This window comes from Myxine glutinosa, chromosome 1 (genome assembly GCF_964187855.1).
Source record: "Myxine glutinosa chromosome 1, kmMyxGlut1.1, whole genome shotgun sequence".
Lineage (NCBI taxonomy): Eukaryota > Metazoa > Chordata > Myxini > Myxiniformes > Myxinidae > Myxine > Myxine glutinosa.
In genome coordinates this window covers 372998728-373023881 of record NC_136261.1, presented here as the reverse complement: position 1 = coordinate 373023881, position 25154 = coordinate 372998728, and the positions used below count along the sequence as shown (strand labels likewise).

The following is a 25154-nucleotide window of genomic DNA, read 5'->3' as shown; positions in this document are numbered from 1 at the left end:
GCAAAAAAAGTGGAGACTAGACATTTATAGATTCCAAATTAAATATCAACTCTTCTTTATTTATACAATTGTATGAGAAGAGAGCTCATCAACATTATTTATCATGGTGAATAATTGATAGTTAAAGGAAGCAGAGGTGGACTATAAAGGGGCGCCCTACATCTGGCAAATAAAATGCATTTACTTCTTCATGCAGCTGTATGAATGAAATTGGTGCCATTTATATGAACTTTTCTGGACCATTACTTGGTTCCTCCTCAGAACATAAGGGTAGACCAGCATGCACATGAGATTTTTTGAATGTCCCTTCTTTTCTATTCTTTGCCATTTTTTACAAGCTATGAAATGTCGCTTCTTTTCCATACTTTGCCACATGGCACATACCATATAAAGAGGCCTTTTCCATACCCCTGGCTTTTCCCCAAGAATTACTACCGGAGTCAAAAAGTATCTATGTCCAACATTTTGGGGATCGCCCCCATGAGCCAAGCAAAAATAGGACCACGGGTCCTGAAGTTCACCTGGATCAGGAGCAACAGTCACTCAAACTCCCCACAGACCACGATATTTTTTAATGTGGTGAACAAACTTTTGTACAACATGACTCATGAGTGATGATGGTTGTCATCAAATTTCATTGAAATTGTGTGTGTAGTTTCAGAGAAGAGAGCAAATACCAATTTTGGGTGGGGCTGGGGGGGGAGTCAACCCTCACAACCCCCTCCCGTGAACCCCCTTCATATTGTTGCGAATATGGAATTTGGCCTCCATATCCGCTTGTAAATATTCCCCTATTTCCCCAATACTCCCCAACTATCCCCAATCCCCCATTCCCTAGTCCCATTGTCTGTAAACAACAATCAGTAGAGCCGACCTTCCCCTAATTCCCCCATTAAATGTCGCACCCAGGTTCACCGCATCTCACGTAGACAACTATAGGACATCTTGCTAGTTATTCTTAGTCTATGTCAGTTAAGGACTCGTTTCCATTAATTCTGACTCTTCGTTGCACCAGAATGTGATTATATGGCACCAGTAGTGAGTTTAGGACCTCCCCATACCTCTCCGCATCTCTTCCCCATGAAGAAGCTCCAACAACAACAACTACAACAGCAGAAGGAGGCGGCGCGGCGACGGCGCGGGGAGTGTGCGTCCTCACACCGGCTCGGTTAGCCGCCATGACCATGCGCTCCGACGGGGTTACCACGAAGGGGCTGGCTGTCAGCTCCTCGCCAAGGGCGGAGCCTGGTAACCCCCCCACGCACCCAATGAGAAGCAACGAGCCGATTCCAGCTGGGGCGGAGCTAACGAGCCGAGGGCGTGTCACTCCCCGCCGGATATACGCGGCGACTTACCGGATGTGAGGTTAGATGCGCCTGAACTACGGAGAGCAGAGGAAGCCACCGCCACCCCCAGCGCGACGATACCTCCCCGCATTTTTGGACCGGACCGAACCGGGTCGATTCTGCCCTGAGCCCAGGTGCACCTGGAGCCATCGCTACCCGCCTTTCCTCGCCATCAATCCCCGTGTGAGTCAGCCTTGTCCCGTTTATCTGTCGTCTGTTGGGGTTAATATAAGTGTGTCTAAGTGCCTGTCTTTCTATGATGTCCCTCTTGTAGTTGTAATCTGACCTTCCGCCCTAATATAATCTCCTCCGGAGGTCTTGAGAACCGTAACCCTTGGTGTCGTGTCATTGTAATCCAGCCGTGTGTCTTTTCCTTCATTGACCTAGCGTAGCGCGATTAGTCAACGTTCGGGTATAATCGGGTAACTTGTGCAGACGTGGTCATACCAAACCGCTCGGTAAATAACACCTAAGCCGCGTCTGTAACAATTGGTGTCGAGGAGTGGAATTCGGACCCGGGACTAAATTTATTAGGCCCAAATTTGTAGTAGAATCGATTCGGAGTGCGTTTCCCGCGCGAAATTATAACGGCGAAATTTGAATTGTTATACGAAAATAAAAACCCGAATTTTGAAAGTCGCGCTATGGCAGACCAAGACAGCTGGGGTCCGGTAGAGGAGAGTGAGGCAGGGTCGGTCCAGGACCAAATTGAGGGACGCGAGGAGAGCGAAGCAGTGAGGGTAGCAGGTTCGCAAAATAGCGCCGTCACGCACGAAGTAGCGGGCGCGCAAAATGGCGCCTCGCAGATGGCCACGGCGTCCACGCCCGCGACCGTGGCAGCGCCCCTGGTGGATTCGAACCTTTTCCTCCTGCAAATGAGGGCCCTTATGGAACAAATGGTGGGAATGAGGGCTGATAGTGAGCGGTTGGGAAACCAAATGGGGGTAATGGGGAACCGGATGGATGCTCAGAGTGAGCAATTGGGGGTAATGGGAAACCAAATGGGGGTAATGAGGGACGAAGCGAGGAGTACCGGTGAGGGATTAGACAATAATTTTAAGGGATTAGACAATAATTTTAAGGGATTAGACAAGAAATTTGGGAAATTAGACGATAGATTAGGGGAAATACAGGAGGGGTTAACGGGGGTAGAAAATAGAATGGCTGCCCAGGAGAATCAGATAGAGGGAGTGAAAAATGGGTTAGAGGGGTTAGAAAACACCATGGAAGGCAAATTGAGGGACATGAGGGACCAAGCGGAAAGGGAAGTTAAACAAATGGGGCAGCAGATAGAGGGGGTCAGAATGGGGGTAGAAACCAAACTGGATGCTCACAGGGAGGAAATGGAGCAGATGAGGGTGGCATCTGGGCAGGAGATGCAAGTGATGGGAGAGGAGATCAGAAGAGGTGTGAGTGAGGAGGTCGGAGGAGTGCGCGAGGAGGTGAGGCACTGTAAGGAGCGCATGGAGAAGGAGGTGAGAAAGGGGACTGTAAAATTGCAAGGGGGTATAGAGGAGTTGACGCTGGGAGTAGAACAACTGACAGTGGGACAAAAGGAGTTGGGGGACCAGGTAAAGAAGAACACAGCGGTAATAGAGGGTTTAAAATCGACACAGAAGGAGATGAAAAAGGACGTAGGGGTAATTAAAAAAGAGTGTCAGACGGTACATGAGGACCTGACGAGGAAAATGGACAAGGTGGTAGAAGTGATGGAGGTCAAAGAGCGGGAGGTGCGGGAGCACATAGAAAAAAATAAATTGGAGTTAGAGGAAGAACTTAAAGGGGCGCACGAAGAGATGAAGGAGGTGAAGCAAAAATTAGAAGAAGTGGAAGAAGGGGTGAGCGAAATTAAGAAGCGACGGAGAGAGGATAAGAAAGAGATAAAGGAGGAAGTAAAAGAATTGGTCCAAAGTCTGTGTTCGGATCGTGATGATGTGCTCATTAACCGGATGAGGGATTCGCAGGTGATGGAGGAGAAGCGAAGAGAAAGAGGACCCGGTGTAAGTGGTGACCAATATGGTCGTGCGTATGATGCGCCAGGTGATTTAATAAGCTTGGGGGTCGAGATAGACCCGGATGTTCGTGAGAGGCCACGAGTGAGGTGTATGGCTGGTCCGGAGGGTATGGAACGAGAGGTGCGAGGTGTGGGTGAGCAAGGTTGTGGTGGTATGGAATGGGTAGCGGGTTGCGGAGGTGTGACCCATGCATCGACACCAACAGGGGTAGTTGTTGGAGGGACCGGGGAGGCACGAGAGCCCCTTGGGGGTAATGTACTGTGGGGGCCCGGCCGGTTCGGCCCCGCGCTGACCCCGCAAGGGGCGACGCACGGGGTCCGGCAGGCGGGCAACGACTCGCATGCGAGGTGGTCCCACAAGGTCCCACTCGCGCCGTATGACGGCAAGAGTGATCTACGCGCGTACCTGGCGCAGTTCGACTGTGTGTGTAAGGGCAACGGTTGGGGTGAGGACGAAGGTGGAGTACACCTGGTGGCCGCATTGCGCAGCGCGGCGGCGGAGGTGCTGACGGCATTACCAGCGGGTGCTCTCACCCTGCCAGCCCTCCGCGACGCCCTAATTAATCGATTCGGAATAGAACAGCAGAGCGAGCTTGTTAAAGCTCAGCTCGCGCTGCGAAAGCGCAAGCCCCAGGAAGCCATCGGGGAACTTGCCCACGACATTCGCCGCGCAGTGGGGATCGCACATGCTAGCATGGCAGCGGATTCCCGGGAAAGCCTGGCGCTGGACCATTTTATCCAGGCCCTCCCGGACATTGAGCTCCGGCAACAACTCGCCATGTGGCGCCCGCAGACTCTGAGCCAGGCGGCTGACGCTGCGGCCCGTTGGGAAGCAGCGAGGCCCCTGGCCTGGGGGGGCGAGCGTCTCGCAATGGCGGTCCGCCAGGTGGGACCCCCGATGGAGGGCGGACCCCTTAGGGGGCCCGCCCACGACGTGGGTCCTGACCTGGCGGGCATGGTCCGGAGGCTGGTGGACCAGCGCCTGGCAGGACCTGGACCATGGCAGGCGGCCCCGGAGGTGGCCCGCGGTGGACCACGAGCGGGTAATCCAATTCGGACCTACAGGGGGGGAAATTTGGAATTCCGGAGGCAAGCACCTTATCAGGTGAGGTGCTATACCTGCAACCGTCTGGGTCACCTGGCGCGGCACTGTCGAGCCGCGCGCCGGGATGATCCCCGGCGGTTGAGGTCCTCAACTCCGCCCAGGGGGGAGCGGGTTAGCCGACCCCAGACACCCCCCCGCCAGACCCCGGGAAACTAGAAGGTGTCGGGCACGTAGGGCGGTTTTCGGCAGAAGAGGATGGAGGAGAGCCCTCATTGACGCGACAGGTCATTTATTGTGGCCAAATTGGAACCGGTAGCCTGACAATTAGATGCAAAATTGCCGGCGTGGGGGTAGACGCCGTAGTGGACACAGGAGCTAGCGCCACGATCATCAGCCCTGTGGTCCTTGATTCGAGCGCAGGTGGCTGGGATAAGATCCAGCGCCTGCAAAATTATAGTTTGCAGCTTGCTACCGGGGTAACGGCCCCGATCATAGGGCGTGGTTCTGTGACCCTCAAGTTGGGGTCGGTAAGGAGGGAGATAGATGTTTGGGTGGCGGAGGTGTGCGACCCATGTTTAATAGGGTTGGACCTGTTGACTGCCAGCGGCTGTAAAATCGACTTGTGCCGGGGGATCCTGCAGGTGGGAGTAGAAGAGCTGCCGTTAGGGGGAGTGAGCACGGCCGAGAGAGCGGAGCTGGAGGCTTCCGAGGCCGTGACCATCCCCCCAAGGGCCGAGGCGATAGTGCCGGCCCGGTGGGCAGCTCGCCCAACATGGCAGGAGTCCTGCGGCCTGGTCGAACCGGTGGCAGCGCAGTCCATACCGGGTTTAATCGTGGGCCGCACCCTTGTAAAAACGGACGGACCGGTAGTGGCCGTCCGAGTAATAAATATGAGTACAGAACCACGCACTATAGTAAGGGGCACGAGGGTAGCTGGCTGCACCCCAGTTGAGGAAGTCGCGACAGTGAGGGGCGAGAACGTCCAGCCGAGCCGACCCCGGGGGGAGCCTTCAATAACAAGTAGGAATTGGCCCGATCCCATTTGCGAGATGGTAAATCGTAGTAGCGTAGAGTTGGGAGGTACCCAGAGGGAGGCCTTACACAAACTGGTTGGGTCCCATTTGGACCTCTTCTCCCTGTCCACCGAGGATATTGGACGTACGGGCCTGGTGAAACATCAGATCCACACCGGTGAGGCCCGGCCTATTCGTCAGGCCGCCCGACGGCTCCCTTGGAGCAAGAGGGCGGAAGCTGACGAGCAGGTTGAAAAAATGCTCGACGCAGGTGTGATCGAGCCCTCGGGAAGTCCTTGGATGTCACCTGTTGTGCTGGTCAAAAAGAAGGATGGGACCACGCGGTTCTGCGTGGACTATCGCCAGCTAAACAACGTGACACTCAAGGACTCATATCCCCTGCCAAGGATTGATGACACCCTCGATGCCGTTGCGGGCTCAAATTGGTTCACAACTTTGGACCTCAAGAGTGGGTATTGGCAGGTGGAGATGGATAGGGCAGGGAAGGAGAAAACGGCATTTTCCACAGGTAAGGGACTGTATCAGTTTACTGTGATGCCGTTTGGTTTGTGTAACGCCCCCGCCACCTTTGAAAGATTGATGGAGCATGTACTGGGCGGCATGCCATGGCAATCATGCCTGGTGTACCTGGATGACGTCCTGGTACATGCCCAAACGTTCCCCCAGGCAGTAGCTAATTTGGACCAGGTGTTCGGGTGCCTCAGACAGGCAGGGTTGAAGCTGAACCCGAGTAAGTGCACTTTGTTTGCAAGAGAGGTGGCCTATCTAGGTCACGTGATCGGCCGCGAGGGGGTAAAAACGGACCCAGACAAAATTAAAGCGGTAGAGGAGTGGCCCGCACCACGTACCATCAAGGAGGTGCGGGGATTTTTGGGACTCTGCTCCTACTACCGGCGCTTTGTGGCGAAATTTGCGGAGTTGGCCCGTCCCCTCCACCGGCTTACGGAGAAGGGGACGCGATTTAATTGGACACGGGAGTGCCACGAGGCCTTCCAAAAATTGAAGGGGTGTCTAACATCCGCACCCCTTCTAGCTTACCCCACTAGCGACGGGGCATTTACCCTGGACACGGATGCGAGCCAGGAAGGATTGGGCGCAGTTTTGTCTCAGACACAGGAGGGCGTTGAGAGAGTGATTGGTTATTATAGTCGGGCCTTAAGTAGGCCCGAGAGAAATTATTGCGTCACTCGCAAAGAGTTATTGGCTATGCTGGCTGCCATGAACCATTTCCACCCGTACTTGTACGGGCGGAAATTTTTGGTTAGAACTGACCATTCCTCCTTGCAATGGCTCCTTCGGTTCAAGGAACCGGAGGGCCAAATTGCAAGGTGGTTGGAAAAGTTGCAGCAGTACGATTTTGATGTGGCCCATAGGGCCGGGAAGGCCCATGGTAATGCGGACGCACTCTCTCGGCGTCCTTGTCTGGGGGAAAACTGCAAATTTTGTGCGAGACACGAGGAGAGGGAACAATTGGGCGATTCGGACCCGACCCTCGTTGTCCGGGCAACCCGGGTGAGAGGGCCAATTTTGCCACTAACCGCGGACGAGGAATTCGGAACTTTGGCATGGAGCACGGCCCAGCAGGAGGATCCTGTCCTGGGGCCAGTGTTCAATTGGGTCAAATTGGGGCAAAGACCAAAGGGGGAAGAGGTCACCCCCCTCGGGGCACAAACAAAGGCATATTGGGCTCAGTGGCAGACCCTGGAATTGAAGGATAACATCTTGTATCGCAAGTGGGTGGAGGTTCCCTCTGATAGAACTTCCTGGCTGGTGATAGTCCCTGACAAATTCAAGAACGTCATATTGCAACAGGTGCATGGTACCCGCTCCGGCGGCCATTTGGGCAGGACAAAGACAATATCTCGGGTCCGCCGGAGGTTCTATTGGGTGAATATGGGGCGCGACATACAGGACTGGTGTCGGAGATGCGACGCCTGTTCTGCCAAAAAAGGACCAGCACGGAGGATGAGGGCCCCCCTTCAATTACATCAGGTGGGGGCCCCCCTTGAGCGGGTGGCTATGGATATTCTAGGACCGCTGCCCCGCACCCGCCAAGGTAATAAGTATATCCTCGTTGTAATGGACTATTTCACCAAGTGGCCGGAGGCCTACGCCCTCCCCAACCAAGAAGCAGGGGTGGTAGCGCAGGCCTTCGTGGAAGGATTTGTGTGCCGGCATGGGATTCCACAGGAGTTGCACACCGACCAGGGACGAAATTTTGAGAGCAAATTGCTAAAAGATGTGTGCAGTCTCCTGTCAATTCGGAAAACCAGAACAACGCCTTTAAGACCTCAATCTGACGGGATGGTGGAAAGATTTAACCGAACTCTAATCCAACAACTGGCACTGTTCACCGCCACCCGTCAGGATGACTGGGACGAACATCTCCCTTATTTGCTTATGGCCTACCGAACCAGCCAGCACGGGGCCACCGCATGCAGTCCAGCGTTGCTTATGTATGGGCGGGAGTTACGGGCTCCCGCCGACTTGCTATGCGGTCCCGTGCCAGACACAGTGGTTAACCCGCCGAGGGAGGGGTACGCACGTCACCTAGAGGAAGGCCTGGAGCTAGTCCATGCCTTCGCCCGCCGCCAACTCCATCTGGCGGGGGAAAAGATGAAGCGCAGGTACGACGACCGGAGCCAGGGGAGTCAATACGCTCCGGGGATGAAGATTTGGTTCTTTAATCCCCGGAGGCGGAAGGGAAGGTGCCCAAAACTCACCTCCCCCTGGCAAGGCCCAGGAGTCGTCCTGTCGCAAATCTGTGACGTGGTCATTAAGATCAAAATGGGGCCACGAGCCCTCCCTCGGATCGTCCACGCCGACCGGATAAGACCTTACACCGGCGAGCAGGCGCCCCCGTGGATTGCCTCGGCTTTAGATGCCGAGGCGGGACCCAGTACCTCTGAATAAGGGGGGCTTATGAGTGCCAGAGGACTGGGGGATTGAGGAGCGATGTGCCCGGTGGGTAAGAGTGGCATCCCTGCCACCCTTCCCAAGTATGGGGCAAATGCGCTATAGCTTATGGGGTGATGGCAGTGAAAACTAGCCCGGGTGGGTTAGGATATTGATAGGGATCTAGAGAGATGACATTAGGTAACGTTAAGGTTAGTTAGTGACTGATACCTGTAGTGGGGACGCAGGTAGATTAGTGTGGATGATAATGACGTGGGAGCGCAATAGTTTAAAGGGGCGACTGGGAAGCGCAAGTTTCAGAGGGGAGGAGTTAGATGAGATGATGCTGTGTGAGAAGTGGAGCAGTGTGGAGCAGTGTATGAGTAGTGAGTGTTGTGGATCAGCGCGAATGCGCTCGGGGAGAGAAGGGTGCAGGCGGCACCAAGTATGAGAGCACAGGTGTGCAGGTGCAGGTGTGTGGAATACATGGAGTAAGTGGTACGGAGTGGTGTGCATGGTGCAAAGGTGTGGATTGGGGAAGAGTGGACCCCTATCACGGATACCCGGGGCGGGTAGTGTAAATGTTAGGTAGAGGGTACAGGTAAATTGTGGTTGGATATTGGCATCTGTGGTGCGGGTGAAAGAATGGTCTGTGGATGGGTGCATTAGTGTCGTGGAAATGGCTGGGCATGTAGCCTGTTAGTGTGTGTAGTTGGTTTGGGCACTCCACCACTGTGAGGATGTCGGCCAGGTGAGGCCGCAGGTGGGCTCTGGGAGCCGGTAGTAGTTGTTGTGGATGGGGCCCGAGGATCCGGAGGACGGACCCGGGTAGCCCAGTGCCAGAGGGCACCATGGGGTGACAGAGCCAGGAGAGGGGCTGTCCCCAGTTAGTTAGGTTAGGTTGAGGAGCTAGGTAAGCTCGGGTGGCAACTACAGTGGTGGAGGTGTGCAGGTGGGTAGACCTGCTGGGAGAGCTACACGTCGCAGCCCAGAAATTGTGCGAGGGCACCGGGAGATGAATCGGGGGAGTGAGACCCCAAATTGAGAAGCACCACAGTTTGGGCAATGGGAATTGGTTTTTAGAACCCATAGTGTAAGAGGGCCAATGGTTTGGCCGGAGAAAGACCCCGGGTAGTGTAAAGTTGTTAAAGTCATTTAGGAAATAGTTAGGATTGATGAACCTGTCGCACCATACGCAGCCACTTACCTGTGGTGATGATGATGACTCCACACCTGTGTTTTCTTTGTTCTGTGTGCAGGAACTGAGAGTTGCTGTGTGGATTGGTGAGACGCATCACGACGTGGATGAGACATTGGGGTGATTCCATCTCTCCCTCCTTAGGAGGGACTGATGATGAATTGGTGATGGCAAATTATGATGTCGAGTTGGAGATGGCAAATTTTGATGAAAGTTGAAAATGGCAAATTTGATTGGTTAGGAGGGAGAGAAGACGAATTTGGTTTATGGGAGGAACGGGGAAGACAGTAGGGATGTTTGTTGATTTGTAAAGTAGATGTTTATGGGTAGTGTTGTGTTTTGTGGATACAGTAAGGGGTAAGGGAGGGGCCATGTAGGTTACCTGGTGGGGGGGGGGGCGTACGGTAGGAACGTACCTGTCTCACCTGGTTCCCATGTGCCCCCAGTGTGCATCATTTTACATTGCGTGCATTTTTGCGCCCTTACCACCTTACTCACTTGTCTGCTTCTTTTGTCTCCCACCTCCGAGGATCTGGCTTTGGGGCAGAGAGAGAGGAGAGAGAGGTGCTGGCTCCGCAGTTGTGGGCCTGCACTTTCGCTGCTTGCTGCTGGGATCGATACACCATATGGACCGCAATGTTTGTGGCCACCCACCATGGACCGCAGTTCTTGCGGCCAAGCACCACCCATGGATGGTGGGAGTCATGGGTCAACGTGGCACCTATGGGTCAACGTGGCACCTATGCCATACAAGGTGAACCACTAACAGTTGGCCCCCTGATGGCCACAATAGAGAAATGGACGCGGTTGGCGCCTTTCTTTATTTTTTTGAAAGAGGCAAGAAGGCCAAGTGCACCACACGAAGGCAAGACCAGCGGCAGAACATCGGCCGGCTGCGACACCACCGGTGATTATAGACACTTTATTGGTGCACCGGATGGTGCTGACTGTGTGATGGGGTGGTGCTTTTGGTGCTGGGAAGGGGTGCTCTGCACATTATTAAAGGCCGTAGGCCACAGAGCACTCGTGGGTTGGTGTATCGATGCTGGCATGCGTGCTCTCTCTATGCATAACATCTGCATGTGTTCCTCCAAAAACAGGTCCTGGATCGTAGTGTAAATATCAGCGTAGTCTTGTAAATAATGCTCCCTACCGGCTGTATGTTTAGTTGCGAATTCTTTCCGGATTCGGTTATCCTGTGGGTGTGTTTCTGTGAGGAGAAGGGTGCAACGTCGCAGGGGGACATATTTACTCATTTGTGAATATCTGTAAAACTGTCGCACTCAGGGTAGAGTTAATAGTAGAGGGAACTACATCTGAGTGCCACACTAAAATAGGTAAAAATTTATCGGGTCGGGACGCCCCGAGGGTAGAGAAGGGTGCAATGTTGCGAATATGGAATTTGGCCTCCATATCCGCTTGTAAATATTCCCCTATTTCCCCAATACTCCCCAACTATCCCCAATCCCCCATTCCCTAGTCCCATTGTCTGTAAACAACAATCAGTAGAGCCGACCTTCCCCTAATTCCCCCATTAAATGTCGCACCCAGGTTCACCGCATCTCACGTAGACAACTATAGGACATCTTGCTAGTTATTCTTAGTCTATGTCAGTTAAGGACTCGTTTCCATTAATTCTGACTCTTTGTTGCACCAGAATGTGATTATATGGCACCAGTAGTGAGTTTAGGACCTCCCCATACCTCTCCGCATCTCTTCCCCATGAAGAAGCTCCAACAACAACAACTACAACAGCAGAGGGAGGCGGCGCGGCGACGGCGCGGGGAGTGTGCGTCCTCACACCGGCTCGGTTAGCCGCCATGACCATGCGCTCCGACGGGGTTACCACGAAGGGGCTGGCTGTCAGCTCCTCGCCAAGGGCGGAGCCTGGTAACCCCCCCACGCACCCAATGAGAAGCAACGAGCCGATTCCAGCTGGGGCGGAGCTAACGAGCCGAGGGCGTGTCACTCCCCGCCGGATATACGCGGCGACTTACCGGATGTGAGGTTAGATGCGCCTGAACTACGGAGAGCAGAGGAAGCCACCGCCACCCCCAGCGCGACGATACCTCCCCGCATTTTTGGACCGGACCGAACCGGGTCGATTCTGCCCTGAGCCCAGGTGCACCTGGAGCCATCGCTACCCGCCTTTCCTCGCCATCAATCCCCGTGTGAGTCAGCCTTGTCCCGTTTATCTGTCGTCTGTTGGGGTTAATATAAGTGTGTCTAAGTGCCTGTCTTTCTATGATGTCCCTCTTGTAGTTGTAATCTGACCTTCCGCCCTAATATAATCTCCTCCGGAGGTCTTGAGAACCGTAACCCTTGGTGTCGTGTCATTGTAATCCAGCCGTGTGTCTTTTCCTTCATTGACCTAGCGTAGCGCGATTAGTCAACGTTCGGGTATAATCGGGTAACTTGTGCAGACGTGGTCATACCAAACCGCTCGGTAAATAACACCTAAGCCGCGTCTGTAACAATATGCTCAGATTTTGATTCGGTCAATACACCTTCATTAGGCATCAGATATGAAGTTTATGGCCAAGTTTCATCAATATCGTATGTGTAGTTTCAGAAAAGAGAGCAAATACCAATTTTGGGTGGGGCCCCACAGACCACCTTAGACCTTGAGTTTTTTATGCCATGAACAAACATTGGTACATCATGAGTGATGAAGGTTGTGGACATGTTTCATCAAAACCGTGTGTGTAGTTTTGGTAAGCGTACTTCCATTGCGAGCAAAATCATGTCAACCATTATCGATATAGATGGAAAGTCTTTCGTCTTTTCAAAGAACCTAATCAAAGATCATCATTTTGGATTCTGTGTCATTCAACTTTGCAAATGATTTTGCTTCACAATTAGAAATGGTAAGAAGGCTTGAATCTGAAACAAAACGTCAAGATACATGTCGATATAACATGGCTTGGACATATTTTAGATAATCAATACTAAGTAGCATCCTGTTTCACTTGTCAAGCTCACTAACTGCTGCATACAAGAAAGCCATCATACCTGGCTTCTTTGCTTCCAGCACTTGCACAAATGACTCCACATTATAAAGTACAGTACTGTATCCTGCAGACAGGCAGATACAGCAGCTGCAACACTGTCTCACGATCTGGAATTGTTGGACAAACAAAATGGATCACACCTTGCATACCTGGCAAATCTCTCAGTCTCACACCAGAGGGAACATTACATAAACCCCCATATTTCCATGTTCAACCACTGAGTGTACAAGAGATTCAGTGTCTAACTTCTGACATCTCTTCGGTTGAACATGTTACACAGTTGGTTTGCAAAAGCAACCACAGATCGGGCATCCTCTATCGTGTTAAGTCATTCCTTGATGGATTTGAGCAGTGAGTATGGATTTTGGGAGTTTTGCAAGAAGTGAGTTCGTGGCAGAACCCTATGGGGGGTTGAAGGGTGAGGAGACAGAACATTAAAAGGGGAGAGGGTGAAAGGCTACCAAGGACACAGGAGAAGATAGAGAACCAACCAAGCTGTCAGCGATGCAGGAGTAACAGGCCCAGGGATGCCACATTGCTGAAAGATATTCCAATGCTTTTGAAGGCCTCAATATCCATGGATTCAAGTTGAAAAGATGTGAAATAGGAACATGAGCCCAGAAGGAAAGCAATACAGTCATACCCCGTTTTATGCCATTTCGACCGACTGCCATTTCGACCTACGTCAAATCCGACTTTACGCCACTCTTCTAGAGTAAATTTCAGTTCAGCGAACGTCATTATGTGCGACTTTACGTCACTCCTACATCATCATCTCCTTTATCTCGAAGGAGGAGAAGACCATGCCAGGCTACAAAGTCGTGAAGGAGCAGCTAACGCTAATGCTTGGGGGTAATTGCACCGTCGACTTCAAGCTGAAGCCGCTCTTGGTGTATCTTGGTGTATCATGTGTGAGTATGAGGAGGAGCTTTAGGCGCAAATGAGGAATTGAATGAGGATCTTAGGAATGAACTTGGTGAAATGAGGCATTGGTCGAGAATGGTTGTGTGTGTGAGAATCTGGTTATCGTTTAACTTGGTGAAATGAGGTAATGGTCTGGGTTGACCGGAGAAAGTGTATGAGTGGTGTAATGAGGACATGTGTAATGGTGTTGAGTGATTGACTTGCATGGGGTGCAAGTGGATAAATGGAGAGAATACTTGGTGTGTGGGAATAAATGGTGTGTGGAGTGAGTCGTGTGGATTGAGTGGTGTGGAGTGCATGGTGCGAAGGAGTGGATGGGGGAGGATGGACCCCTTCACGAATACCCGGGGTTGGTAGTTTAAAGTTAGGTAGAGGGAGTAGGTAAATTGTTTGGAAATTGACATCTGTGGTGCAGTGAGTAGCAAGTTGTTGTTGATGCATATCCTTGTAAAGAACCGATCGACGTGTGCATGTGCACGGATTTGCAATGAAACGTTGTCGTTTCTGCGTATATTGCATCGTCCAAAAATAAAGAAGCAAGCAACTTCGGCCGCTCGAGGAAAGACGGGGCACGCCTGAGACTCGGAGGCGAGCGTCGATCCCTGGGGCGGCCGGGTTCACGGAACCCTGAGCTCGTTCGTTAGTCACAGACGACACGACACGACCACCGGTGAAACTGCTCGGACACGTTGGGTAAAGCACGCCGTGGTGAAGCGGGCCACGGAGCCACTCGGCACACAAGCCAGCTCACGGTCGGCACGTCCGTGCCGGTCACCCCATTCGAGGAGAAGACCCGACCGATAGAAAACAACGGAGGGACTCCCGACGGGGAGCGGCAAAGATTCAGGGCGAAGCCGCAGCCTCCTCCAGTTATTTACTCTAGTTTTACGAATTACGGTGTTTGTCTTCATTTTAAGACATTTTTAAGACATTACGCCCGGTTTTCGTCAAAAACCGAGTTACGTCACGGCTTATGGAACCAATTAATGACGTAGGCCGGGGTATTACTGTACTCCATTGAGCTGCAGCTGTAAGCCTTGTGGGTTGTTAAAAATTATAATTTTTAAAATTGAGGCAATGAGGCAATGAGGCAATGGCTTTCCAAGCCAACTCAGATATTTAGTTGGTCCAGGAGGGATTGTGGATAATGGAGATGTTAACACGTTTGAAGACCTGAATTGCAAGTGTTGCTTAAATTGAGTAGATTGGAGGTTTTTCCAGTTGGTCGTTTTAAAGAGACAAAGTGAGACAATGACATTCGCCAGGGTTTACAATTCCAAGTGCTGCTCCAGCTTCTTCTTTTTTCACACATGTTCAGAGAGGGAAGAAGCTGATGCCTGCCTGTCTGGAGGATGAGTGGTGCTGCAGAAAGGGTGGAGTTATAAGCAAAATTTGAACCTGAGACTGGTTTGGGGCCTTAGATTTTCAACTGGGAGTGGATCCCATTGAGACTCAGGCATGACTATGAAAGTGGAGGAGCGGTAGACACAATACCAGATTTGGATAAATGCTTGAGCCATATCCAGGAGATACATAATTGATCTCTTTTCTAAAATTCAGAGCCTCAATCCATTGTTGGAAGAGCAGGAGATGGAGGGCCAGGGAGGTTGAATGGGGTTAGAAACCAAACTGATGGTTTGAGATCAGGCCATGAGAGAAAAGGAAGGTTTTGATTTCCAACTGCAATGTTGGATTATTAAGGCCCTTTCTGTCAATGTAAAAACCTGTCTGTGCTCATTTGTAGACTGGTGGCCTTGTCAATATCAGTGCACATTTCAAACAGCCATTTTGTTTGTGGAGAACAATTCAACTTTGGTTTCCAGTAACATCATAGTTTGTTAAAGGAGTTTCCATGATTAATATGCTGGTCCTCTTTGAACAGAATATTAAAATGAGATCATTAAAAAAAACCTCAAAATAATTTGTTGCTTCATCCTTTCGAGCAGTCGAGTAATTTGTTAAAGTCTGATTGTCGTGTCATCAAATATTATTGAAGATCTTTGAAACCATGAGAAGACGACCATTGGCCAAGACTCAGTATAAATGTGGACATTGTGATGCAAGGAAGTAAAAGCACAAGAAAACAAGCACCAGTGATGGATAATACCAGGCCTGTACATTACCTCTTGGTAATTGCTGTAACTGGAAGTATTTTTTATCCTTTTATATGAAGTTTAACAACAGCCTGGTGTTGGGCTAGCGGCTAGGGTGCCGGCTTAGGATCCTCGGATCCTGGGTTCGAATCCCGATCATCGCTGAATTAACGCCAGGGGGGTTGACTCAACATGTCATCCTTCCGAGGTCGGCTAATTGAGTACCAGTTCACTGGTAATTCCCTGTTTGTCGTTAAAGGCGGCAAAAAGGGTTGGCGTCAGGAAGGGCATCCGACCGTAAAACATTGCTTCAAAAAGGGGACCGAAAAACAACAACAACCACGGTTCCCGAAAAAGGCCAACCCCCGCTTGCGGGGAAAAATGGCCTCTAAAGGTGGTTATATATGTATTAATGGGGACCACGGTGCCCGAAAAAGGCCAAGCCCTGCTCTGCGGGGAAAAATGGCCTCTAAAGGTGGTGCCATATGAAGTTTAACAATAACAGGTTGTTTTGTGTGGTTTTCATGAATATACCTGGGATGCTAAAGTGGTCTAAACCTGTATCTTTTATTAACACACACTTCCCATGATTCAACATCTCAAAATGCTGTTCACACACATTATTCTTGAGCATCGCTTGACATTTCATCTCCAAGCTTTTTCAGAGATTTGGGTCTATATCCTTAGGCCCAGGGCTATAAACAAACTCAGCACAAAATTGTTAATTTGGTGAGCTCTCAAGCCTACCTTTTTACCTGTAAAATCAATAACCACCTTTTCTGTCAGTTGTTCAATTTAAAAGACTTGTTTTGATATTTCGCTCATTCTACAACCAATTGATCTACAGCAGTGTCGGGGAAAGTATCATCAGAACGTAGTCTTTCTATAAAATAACCTCCACTTGTGAGGAATGTTCTGAGTTATGAGAAATTTTCATGATTACAGAACTTGCAATTTATCATTATCTTACATCTTTTGGCTCTTTGTTCTTTCAACTTTCTTTGAGAACGGATTTTATATTCTTGGAGATAAATTCAAATAAATATAATTTACATGAAATAAAAAACATTTTCATTTATTTACTTGCCTTGAATTCATCATGAACAAGCTCCACAGGAACAACTTCATGGTTCGTATGTTGTCCAACCAGGCACATCACACACATCAAGCTTTCATCATCCTTGCAATAGAGTTGTATTGGCTTGCCATGCTCGGTGCATCTTCGCTCCTCCACGTTTACTCCTGGCACCAATTTCGTCTTCTCTACCAATTTGGCAAGGGCCACATTCTTTTGACATTCTGGTTTTATCGGAAATACTTTACGACAGTTCGGACAATCACAGACTGTGGCCTCTTCCCTGCTTTCCCAGTGTTGCTTGATGCAGGCTTTACAAAATGAGTGGCCACATGGCAGAGTAATTGGCTCCTCGTACAGTTCAAGGCACACAATGCATTGAAGTTCATCTGCACAAACTCCAGTCATCGAAGAAAAAGCCATTTTCTTGTATCAGAGAAGGAAGTGCAGCAGAGTTGAAACCTGTAGATCGAGAGGGGTAGTTATAAAAACAAAACTTTAAAGGTAAGAAAACATCAGGTAAATTACTATGGAGCACAACTACCTTAGAAACAAGAGAGTTCATAGAACACGATACCCCACTCAGTGTTGAAGTCTATACAGGAATGCCTTGTCGTTCACGAGGTGGTGAAAATCCCCGTGAACCGCAAATTTAGGAGGTAATGGGGGAAAATATGGTTTGGGATTCAACTATAAAATTGTCCACACTGTACCATTAATTAACATGTTTGTGCATTGTTTTTGTGCTGTTTGGATTCAAAAGAAAGTATTATTTTCCTGTATTAAGAACGTAAAATAAAGTGTATTTTCCTGAGTTATTATTATTATTATTCCAAGAATATAAGACCCGTCGCTTCTCTGATGGAAACACCAATCTTTGCTGCAATGGCTAATCTATGGGGGAAGAAAAACAAACAAACAAAGGATTTCTGGGAGATCCTGCCCTCCGTGCAGGTATAACCAACGTCACGTGTTGGCATTTGCAGTTTTGACCCGCGTGTCCATGCCCCCTTAAAAGAAAAAGTTTTTTCCCGGGAGTTACCTGGGAGTTACTCGATTCCCACGTAGTTGGATTTCTTGAAATCCATTAATTTGTTCTCAAGTTATAACATGAAAAACAAACAAACAAGACGGCTCCTTTAAAAATATAGATTTCGCGAGCCGCCTGAGGATGCTGATTGCATCATTGCTGGGAGCGTGGCTGTGCCCCTGATGAATTGCATGGATTCCAGTAAGCTGGTACTCATTTTGCAGACCTCAGAATGATGACAGGCCGAGGCAACTCCCCACCCCCCAATCCACACCCCCCCCCCCCACACACAACCAATCCACCCCTCCCACCATGCCCAACCCCCCCCCCCAATCCACCCCTCCCCCCCAATCCACACCTCCCACCCCCGCAACCCACCCGCCCTCCCCAACCCCCAATCCACCCCTCCAACCCCCCCTCCCAACCCCCCCCCCCCAATCCACCCCTCCCAACCCCCCCCCCAATCCACCCCGCCCACCCCCGCAACCCACCCGCCCCATCCCCCAATCCACCCCTCCCCACCCCCCAATCCACCCCTACCCAATCCACCCGTCCCACCCCAACCCCCAGCCCCAAATCCACCCCTCCCACCCCGCCCCTCCCCCATCCCTCCCATGTCATGGCCGCACCAGAAGAGCAATTTTCTTGAAATCGAACTTCGATTGGGATCGATGACAAAACAGACAGAACAATGGCAAGCATGAAATCAGCAGAGCTATACTTCGATCTCTTAGTTTATCTTTCTATTTAACAAGATGATCTGAAGTATCTGAGTGGCAATGCTCCATGACCCGTCCTTCATTCTTCCTCTCTGCATGGCCTGATGCTTTTCCACTTTGACCTTCATGCTCTGAAAAAAGAGGGTCTGACTGGTCCTGGTCCTGGCATCAATACAAGACCCTCAATTTGGAGTATGTGTGTTTGAGTGTGTCAGTAATAAGCCAATAATAAGCCAATCACTCCGATCGTAACCAGGTGGAAAAGAGGTATCAACTTCAAATTTTGACTCATGTTGAAAACACGACTAGTTATGCTTGACCTATAATTCCGGCTCTATCCGGGAAGGAGGGGGTCCCTCATGCCATGGTGTGATGGTATTCTTAGATTCGAACTTTCACCAAAATATAATCAGAACCTCCGTGTCACATACACAACCTCTCCACCAAATTACGTCCGAATCCATCCACAAGTTTTTGAGATGTCCTGATCACAGACAAACAAACACAACATGCATTTTAAGGCCATGTTCCCTGCTAGAGCGGGGGGTTAGCCTTGCGGTCCCCATGACAATCTTCTCCATTTTGCCCTATTTTCTGCATCTCTCCTTGTTAACCCCCTTGCCCGCATTTCTTCTTCCACCATCTTTAGCCAAGTCTTTCTCGGTCTTCCCCGTCTTCTACTTCCTTCTACATTAACTTCCATCACTCTTCTCAACCAGTCACTTTCATCCTTCCTCAATACATGACCAAACCATCTCAACCTGTTCCTCTTCACAGCATCAATCACAGGCAATATTCCCATCATCTTTCGCAATTCATCATTTGTCTTCCTCTCTCTCAACGATACTCCGCACATCCATCGAACCATTCGCATTTCCACCCTTTCCAGCCTTCGTTGCTGCTCTACGTTCATTACCCATGTCTCGCTCCCATAAATCATAACACTTCTCACACATGCAGCATACACCTTTCCCTTCAGCTTCAGCGACACTCTCCTCCTCATCAGCACGCCACTCAGTTCCCGAAACTTCTTCCATGCACATCTCACTCGAGCAACCGTTGCCGAGTCTGATCCACCTTCTCCATTCAGCATGTCTCCGAGGTAGCAAAATGTTTTCACACCTTCCAGCTTCACGCCGTCTCCAAGATCCAACTCAACATTTCCTCCATCTGCAGCTCCCTCTGTGCACACCTTACATTTGAATGTAGCTGCCACACTGGTTAATGACCCTCTCAGACCACTACATTTTTGATGAACCCACTCAGCACACATTGTACATTGAATGGAGTTCACTCCGACACCCTTCCTGCACACAGCACACGGCCACTTCCCAGTTCTTTCCACCTCACCACATACTTTACCACTTGCCATCACCTTTGTCTTTCCGATATTCACCTTCAGACCTTTTGTCTCCATACATTCCTTCCACTTGTTCATCTTTTCCTTCAGTCCATCCATACTTTCCGCAATCAACACCAGATCATCTGCATACAACAACTCCCACGGTAAACCCTCCTTTACGGTCTGAGCCAGCACCTCCATCACAGCTACAAATAGTAGTGGACTTAGTACCGACCCCTGATGCACTCCCACCTTCACCTCAAACTCACCACTGTTCCCGTCCTTCGTCCTTACAGCTGTGCGTGCTCTTTTGTACATTGCCATCACTACTCTGATCAACCATTCCTCCACTCCTAACTTCCTCAATGCCCATGTCAATACTTTGCGTGGAACCCTATCGAATGCTTTCTCCAGATCAACAAACCCCAAAAAACAACTTCTTCCTCTTATCCATGTACTTCTCCTGCAACTGCCTCACAATGAAAAGCGCATCTGTCGTTCCTCTTCCTGGCATAAATCCAAACTGCATTTCGTCGATCTTCACTTTCTTCCTTATCCTCCTCTCCAACACCCTTTCCAATACCTTCATTCCATGCTCCAATAACTTTATCGCTCGGTACGAGCCACACTCCATAGGGTCACCTTTCCCCTTGTATAGAGGGACGAGGGTACTCAGTTCCCAATCCACTGGAATGCGGCCTTCTTTCACCACCAGATTACAGATCTCTGTCATTCTCTTCACACCCCAACTTCCTGCTGCCTTCAACATATCTCCCACAACTCCCGTCGGCCCTCCCGCTTTTCCACTCTTCATTGCTTTTATCGCTTCCTCAACTTCCTTCTCAGTTATCTTCTCTGCCGGTCCTAAAACTGGGTTACTCTCTATGTTGCCATCCCATTCATTCTCTGTATTCAACAGCATTTCCATATATCTTTTCCATCTTCCTTTAATTCCATCTGGGTCGACAACGATTTGTCCCACTTCATCCTTCAAGCAACTCACCCCCATCACATCACAACTCTCTTTCGCTATGTGCTTTGCAATCCTGAATACTACTTTCTGACCCTCTTCCGAATCCAAGCGTTCTCCGAACATTTTCCTACATGCCTCCTGCGCCTTTGCTACCTCTTTCTTTGCAGCCTTCCTGGCTGCCTTATAACTTTCATGCTCTGCTGTTTCTGCTCCCGTACCCTTCGTCTTCTGCCACTCTTTGAACTTCTTCCTCTTCTCGTCAATCCTCTTTCCAACCTCAACATCCCACCACCATGTTTCCGAGTGCCTCGGTGGTCCTTTTGTCCATCCACATACCTCACCAACGGCTCCCAACAGACTAGCTTTCATTGACATCCAACCACTTTCAAGCTCAACCACATCATCCTCTACCCTACTCAGCCTCTCTTTTAATGCCTCCCTTACTGTCACCTCTTTCAACCTCCACACCTTCATTCTCGGTTGGTACTTCACCCGTCGAGCTCTCCTCGCACCTTTCACCCTTATGTCGCAGACAACCAAGTGGTGCTGTGAAACAGCCTCCTCCCCCGGGATCACCTTTGTGTCCCAGAGGTGCCCCCTATCTCGCCGACGCACCATCAGGTAGTCAACGGTTGGCGTCGACCCACCTGACGTGTATGTAACAAGCTTATTGTCCTCTTTCTGGAACTGAGTATTACAAATCAACAAATCAGCTCCATCAGCAAACTCCAAAATCCTTTCACCTTCTCCATTTCTCACACCATATCCGTAACCCCCATGAACTCCGTCAAAACCATCCATACTCCTTCCCACATGTCCATTTAGGTCTCCTCCCACCACAACAACTTCCTCATCTTTCACGTTTTCCATCAGCTTCTCTATCGCACACCAGAACTTGTCCTTCTCTTCATCGCTTCGACCAACCTGCGGAGCATATCCCGAGATGACGTTCACCAAGAGCTTTCCAATCATCATTTTCACCATCATCAACCTATCACTCACTCTAGTCACACTCACCACACTGTCTACAAACTCCTCAGAAAACAGGACACCAACACCATTCACACCCTCCAGGCACCCTTGCCACACAAACTTGTATTTCTGTCCCTGCCTACCCTTCACCATTCTTACACCACTTCCCTTCCATCTCGTCTCTTGCACACAACATATGTCCACTCTTCTTCTGACCAATACTTCCACCACTTCTCCTGATCTCCCTGTCATTGTCCCCACATTCCATGTCCCAAACCTCAGAAACCGATCTCCACTTCGGGCTGCACCCTGCCCATATGTACTTGTGATTGTCATGGTTCTCTTTTTGAGGCAATGTTTTTATGGCCGGATGCCCTTCCTGACGCCAACCCTCTTAGTCGTCTCTTACGACACGCAGGGATACGGTGTACCTATTCTGACCAGGGTACACACTGGGAAACGTTTAAAACATGTAAATTCTGGGGGGGGGGGGGCGTCAGCATCACGGCTGCGGTTTAAACATATTCCAACAATATCCAAACAGAACGACGAAAAAACAATCCGGGAAAAGTCTCCAAGCGAGAACGTGGATTTGAGAAAGAAGGAGCAGAGGCGGAAGAAAACGAGATACAGGGGGCGGGGCACAAGCCGAGACGAGGAGGAGAGCGAACAAGCACGTGTCCGGGAGGAGAAAAAGAATCAATATAGAATTCTTTGTCTCAGGAGGTGAGGTGAGGGGGAGAAAACAAAATAAAAGAAACAAGCAATACAGCGAAGGAAATAACCCAAACCGACAAAACACCGACGGGGGGAGGGAAGCCCCAAGTCACCAGGCCGCGCACGAGGTACGACTCAGAAAACGATTAATTACACACAAGTTTGCACGAACCACAAACCAACACCAACTAGAAACACACAATAACACGTACACAGCAAAATAACCAGTGGAAATTTGACAAAGACAAGAATGGGAAAACACTCAAACTTCGATGCCGTGGAGAGCTCGAAGCACGCCTCACTCGCCCGAGGAACCGGAAGTCGGCGCCCGAGGAACCGGAAACAGACAGGGGTAAAAACATAACCTCCATCCACCTTGGGTGGCAGAGGTAAAAATACAAAAGATTGACGATTTAGGCGACCTTGACCTTTTGACCTCAAGAGGAATAGGCTTCAATGACCCAATATGTAAAACCTGGTCAAATCTCAAACCAATCGGATGAGAATTGACGATTTTATACAACCTTGACCATTGACCTTTTGACCAAATTATTAATTTGTCTTCTCCGTATTCTTATAATAAAACTTTGTTGAAAATTTCCATGACAAAAGCTGAAATGGTACAAAGGTTACAGCCCGTGCAGACATACCCCCACATGCCCCCCCCCCCCACACACACACACACCCCCACCCCCCCTCACGCACACCCCCCCCCCACACACACACACACAGACACCCCCCCACACACACACACACCCCCCCACACCCACACCCACACACACACACCCCCACCCCCCCTCACGCACCCCCCCCCCCCACACACACACACCCCCACACACCCCCCCCCCCCCCACACACACACACACACACACACACACACACACACACACACACACACACATACACACACACACACACACACACACCGGAGTGATCCAGATACTTGCAAAAAAAAAGGGAAAAAAATCCAAGTAACAAACACTCAAATGCAATACCCTCTCCTTTGCATGAATAATTCATTACACACCGATAACACCAAAGGTGGGATAAATGAAATTGGTGTTGCATTTGCTGATGTTTTACTTAGTCTGGTGGAGTGGCTTGTACCGATCTTGTTGTACCGATCTTTGCTTGTTGTACCATTTTTGAATGCGCTTGTACCGATCATTGAGAGAGGCAAGGACTTTGTTCCTTTTTCAGTTTTAGGATTGGATTGGGGGAAATTTTTATTTCTTCCTTCTGATAACGAAACGTAAAAGCGACATGTTCAATGTAGTTGTTAAACGGGCTGTCAACAACATGGAAACACCACGAAAGAGGCAACGCACAGCACGCAGCATGGGCCACGCACCTCGGAACACATATGACACTGTTGTCAGACAGCACGGTGTCGACGCACGTGGGAGCACATGGAGTATAGCGGGTGTGGACGCATGTGGGAGCACATGGAGTATAGCGGGTGTCGACGCATGTGGGAGCACATTGAGTACAGCGGGTGTGGACGCATGTGGGAGCACATGGAGTATAGCGGGTGTGGACGCATGTGGGAGCACATGGAGTATAGCGGGTGTGGACGCATGTCGGAGCACATGGAGTATAGCGGGTGTGGACGCATGTCGGAGCACATGGAGTATAGCGGGTGTGGACGCATGTGGGAGCACATGGAGTACAGCGGGTGTGGACGCATGTGGGAGCACATGGAGTATAGCGGGTGTCGACGCATGTGGGAGCACATGGAGTACAGCGGGTGTGGACGCATGTGGGAGCACATGGAGTATACTGTATAGCGGGTGTCGACGCATGTGGGAGCACATGGAGTACAGCGGGTGTGGACGCATGTGGGAGCACATGGAGTATAGCGGGTGTCGACGCATGTGGGAGCACATGGAGTACAGCGGGTGTCGACGCATGTGGGAGCACATTGAGTATAGTGGGTGTCGACGCATGTGGGAGCACATGGAGTATAGTGGGTGTCGACGCTTGTGGGAGCACATGGAGTATAGCGGGTGTGGACGCATGTGGGAGCACATGGAGTATAGCGGGTGTGGACGCATGTGGGAGAACATGGAGTATAGCGGGTGTGGACGCATGTGGGAGCACATGGAGTACAGCGGGTGTCGACGCATGTGGGAGCACATGGAGTATAGCGGGTGTGGGCGCATGTGGTAGCACATGGAGTACAGCGGGTGTGGACGCATGTCGGAGGAGATAGTACAAAGGACAGTGTGCACGCCGGACAGGAGAAAGCAAGTTGCTTTGCTGTACAACTTTTGAGGAAACATTGCGTTATAAGCATGGTGTAAAAGGTCCCATAACAACGTACCGTAAAAGGCATGTTGTTTGAAGTGAGGTCAAAGAAGGTATGGAGGAATTAGCGCAGGAAGGAAGGCGTCACGTGCACACACGTGCCGGGGAAAACCTTGCGATGTCACTATGTCAGTGACCTTAGCGCATGCGCAGTTGGCGTGTAAATACTTTTTATTCCTTTTAAAAAAATGGCTTTTCCCCATTCTCATGTGGTTATTTTCATTTGTGCCGTTAATGAAGTTGCCTTATTTACTAGGGAAAGTTCCCGGCGTTGCCCGGTAACCATGAGTCCTTTCCTGATGGGAATATGAAGAGAGGCGGCAGCACAGGAGAAGGGCGTCGGAGGGAGGGCAATGGAAGGAGAGGGCGACTGGAGAGGTCGAAGGGTGAGCGTGCAACGGAACGGGTAGGGAGGCGGTGAGGGTCAGTATAAAGCACAAAAACTGTTGGTCAATAAAA

The 25154-nt window shown here is 50.3% G+C and overlaps 1 protein-coding gene across 1 annotated transcript in view; it reads right to left on the bottom strand.

The window, feature by feature from the left end:
- Positions 1-24840, bottom strand: part of LOC144889535 (E3 ubiquitin-protein ligase TRIM7-like) — a 49439-nt gene extending 24599 nt beyond the window's left edge. The window contains exons 1-2 of the mRNA XM_078770174.1: positions 24712-24840; positions 16648-17097 (exon numbers count right to left, since the gene is read on the bottom strand). Of these exons, the coding sequence (XP_078626300.1) occupies positions 16648-17058 (411 nt within the window). The 5' untranslated portion in view covers positions 17059-17097; positions 24712-24840. The remainder of the gene's footprint in view (positions 1-16647; positions 17098-24711) is intronic.
- Between the last annotated feature and the right edge of the window lie 314 nt (positions 24841-25154).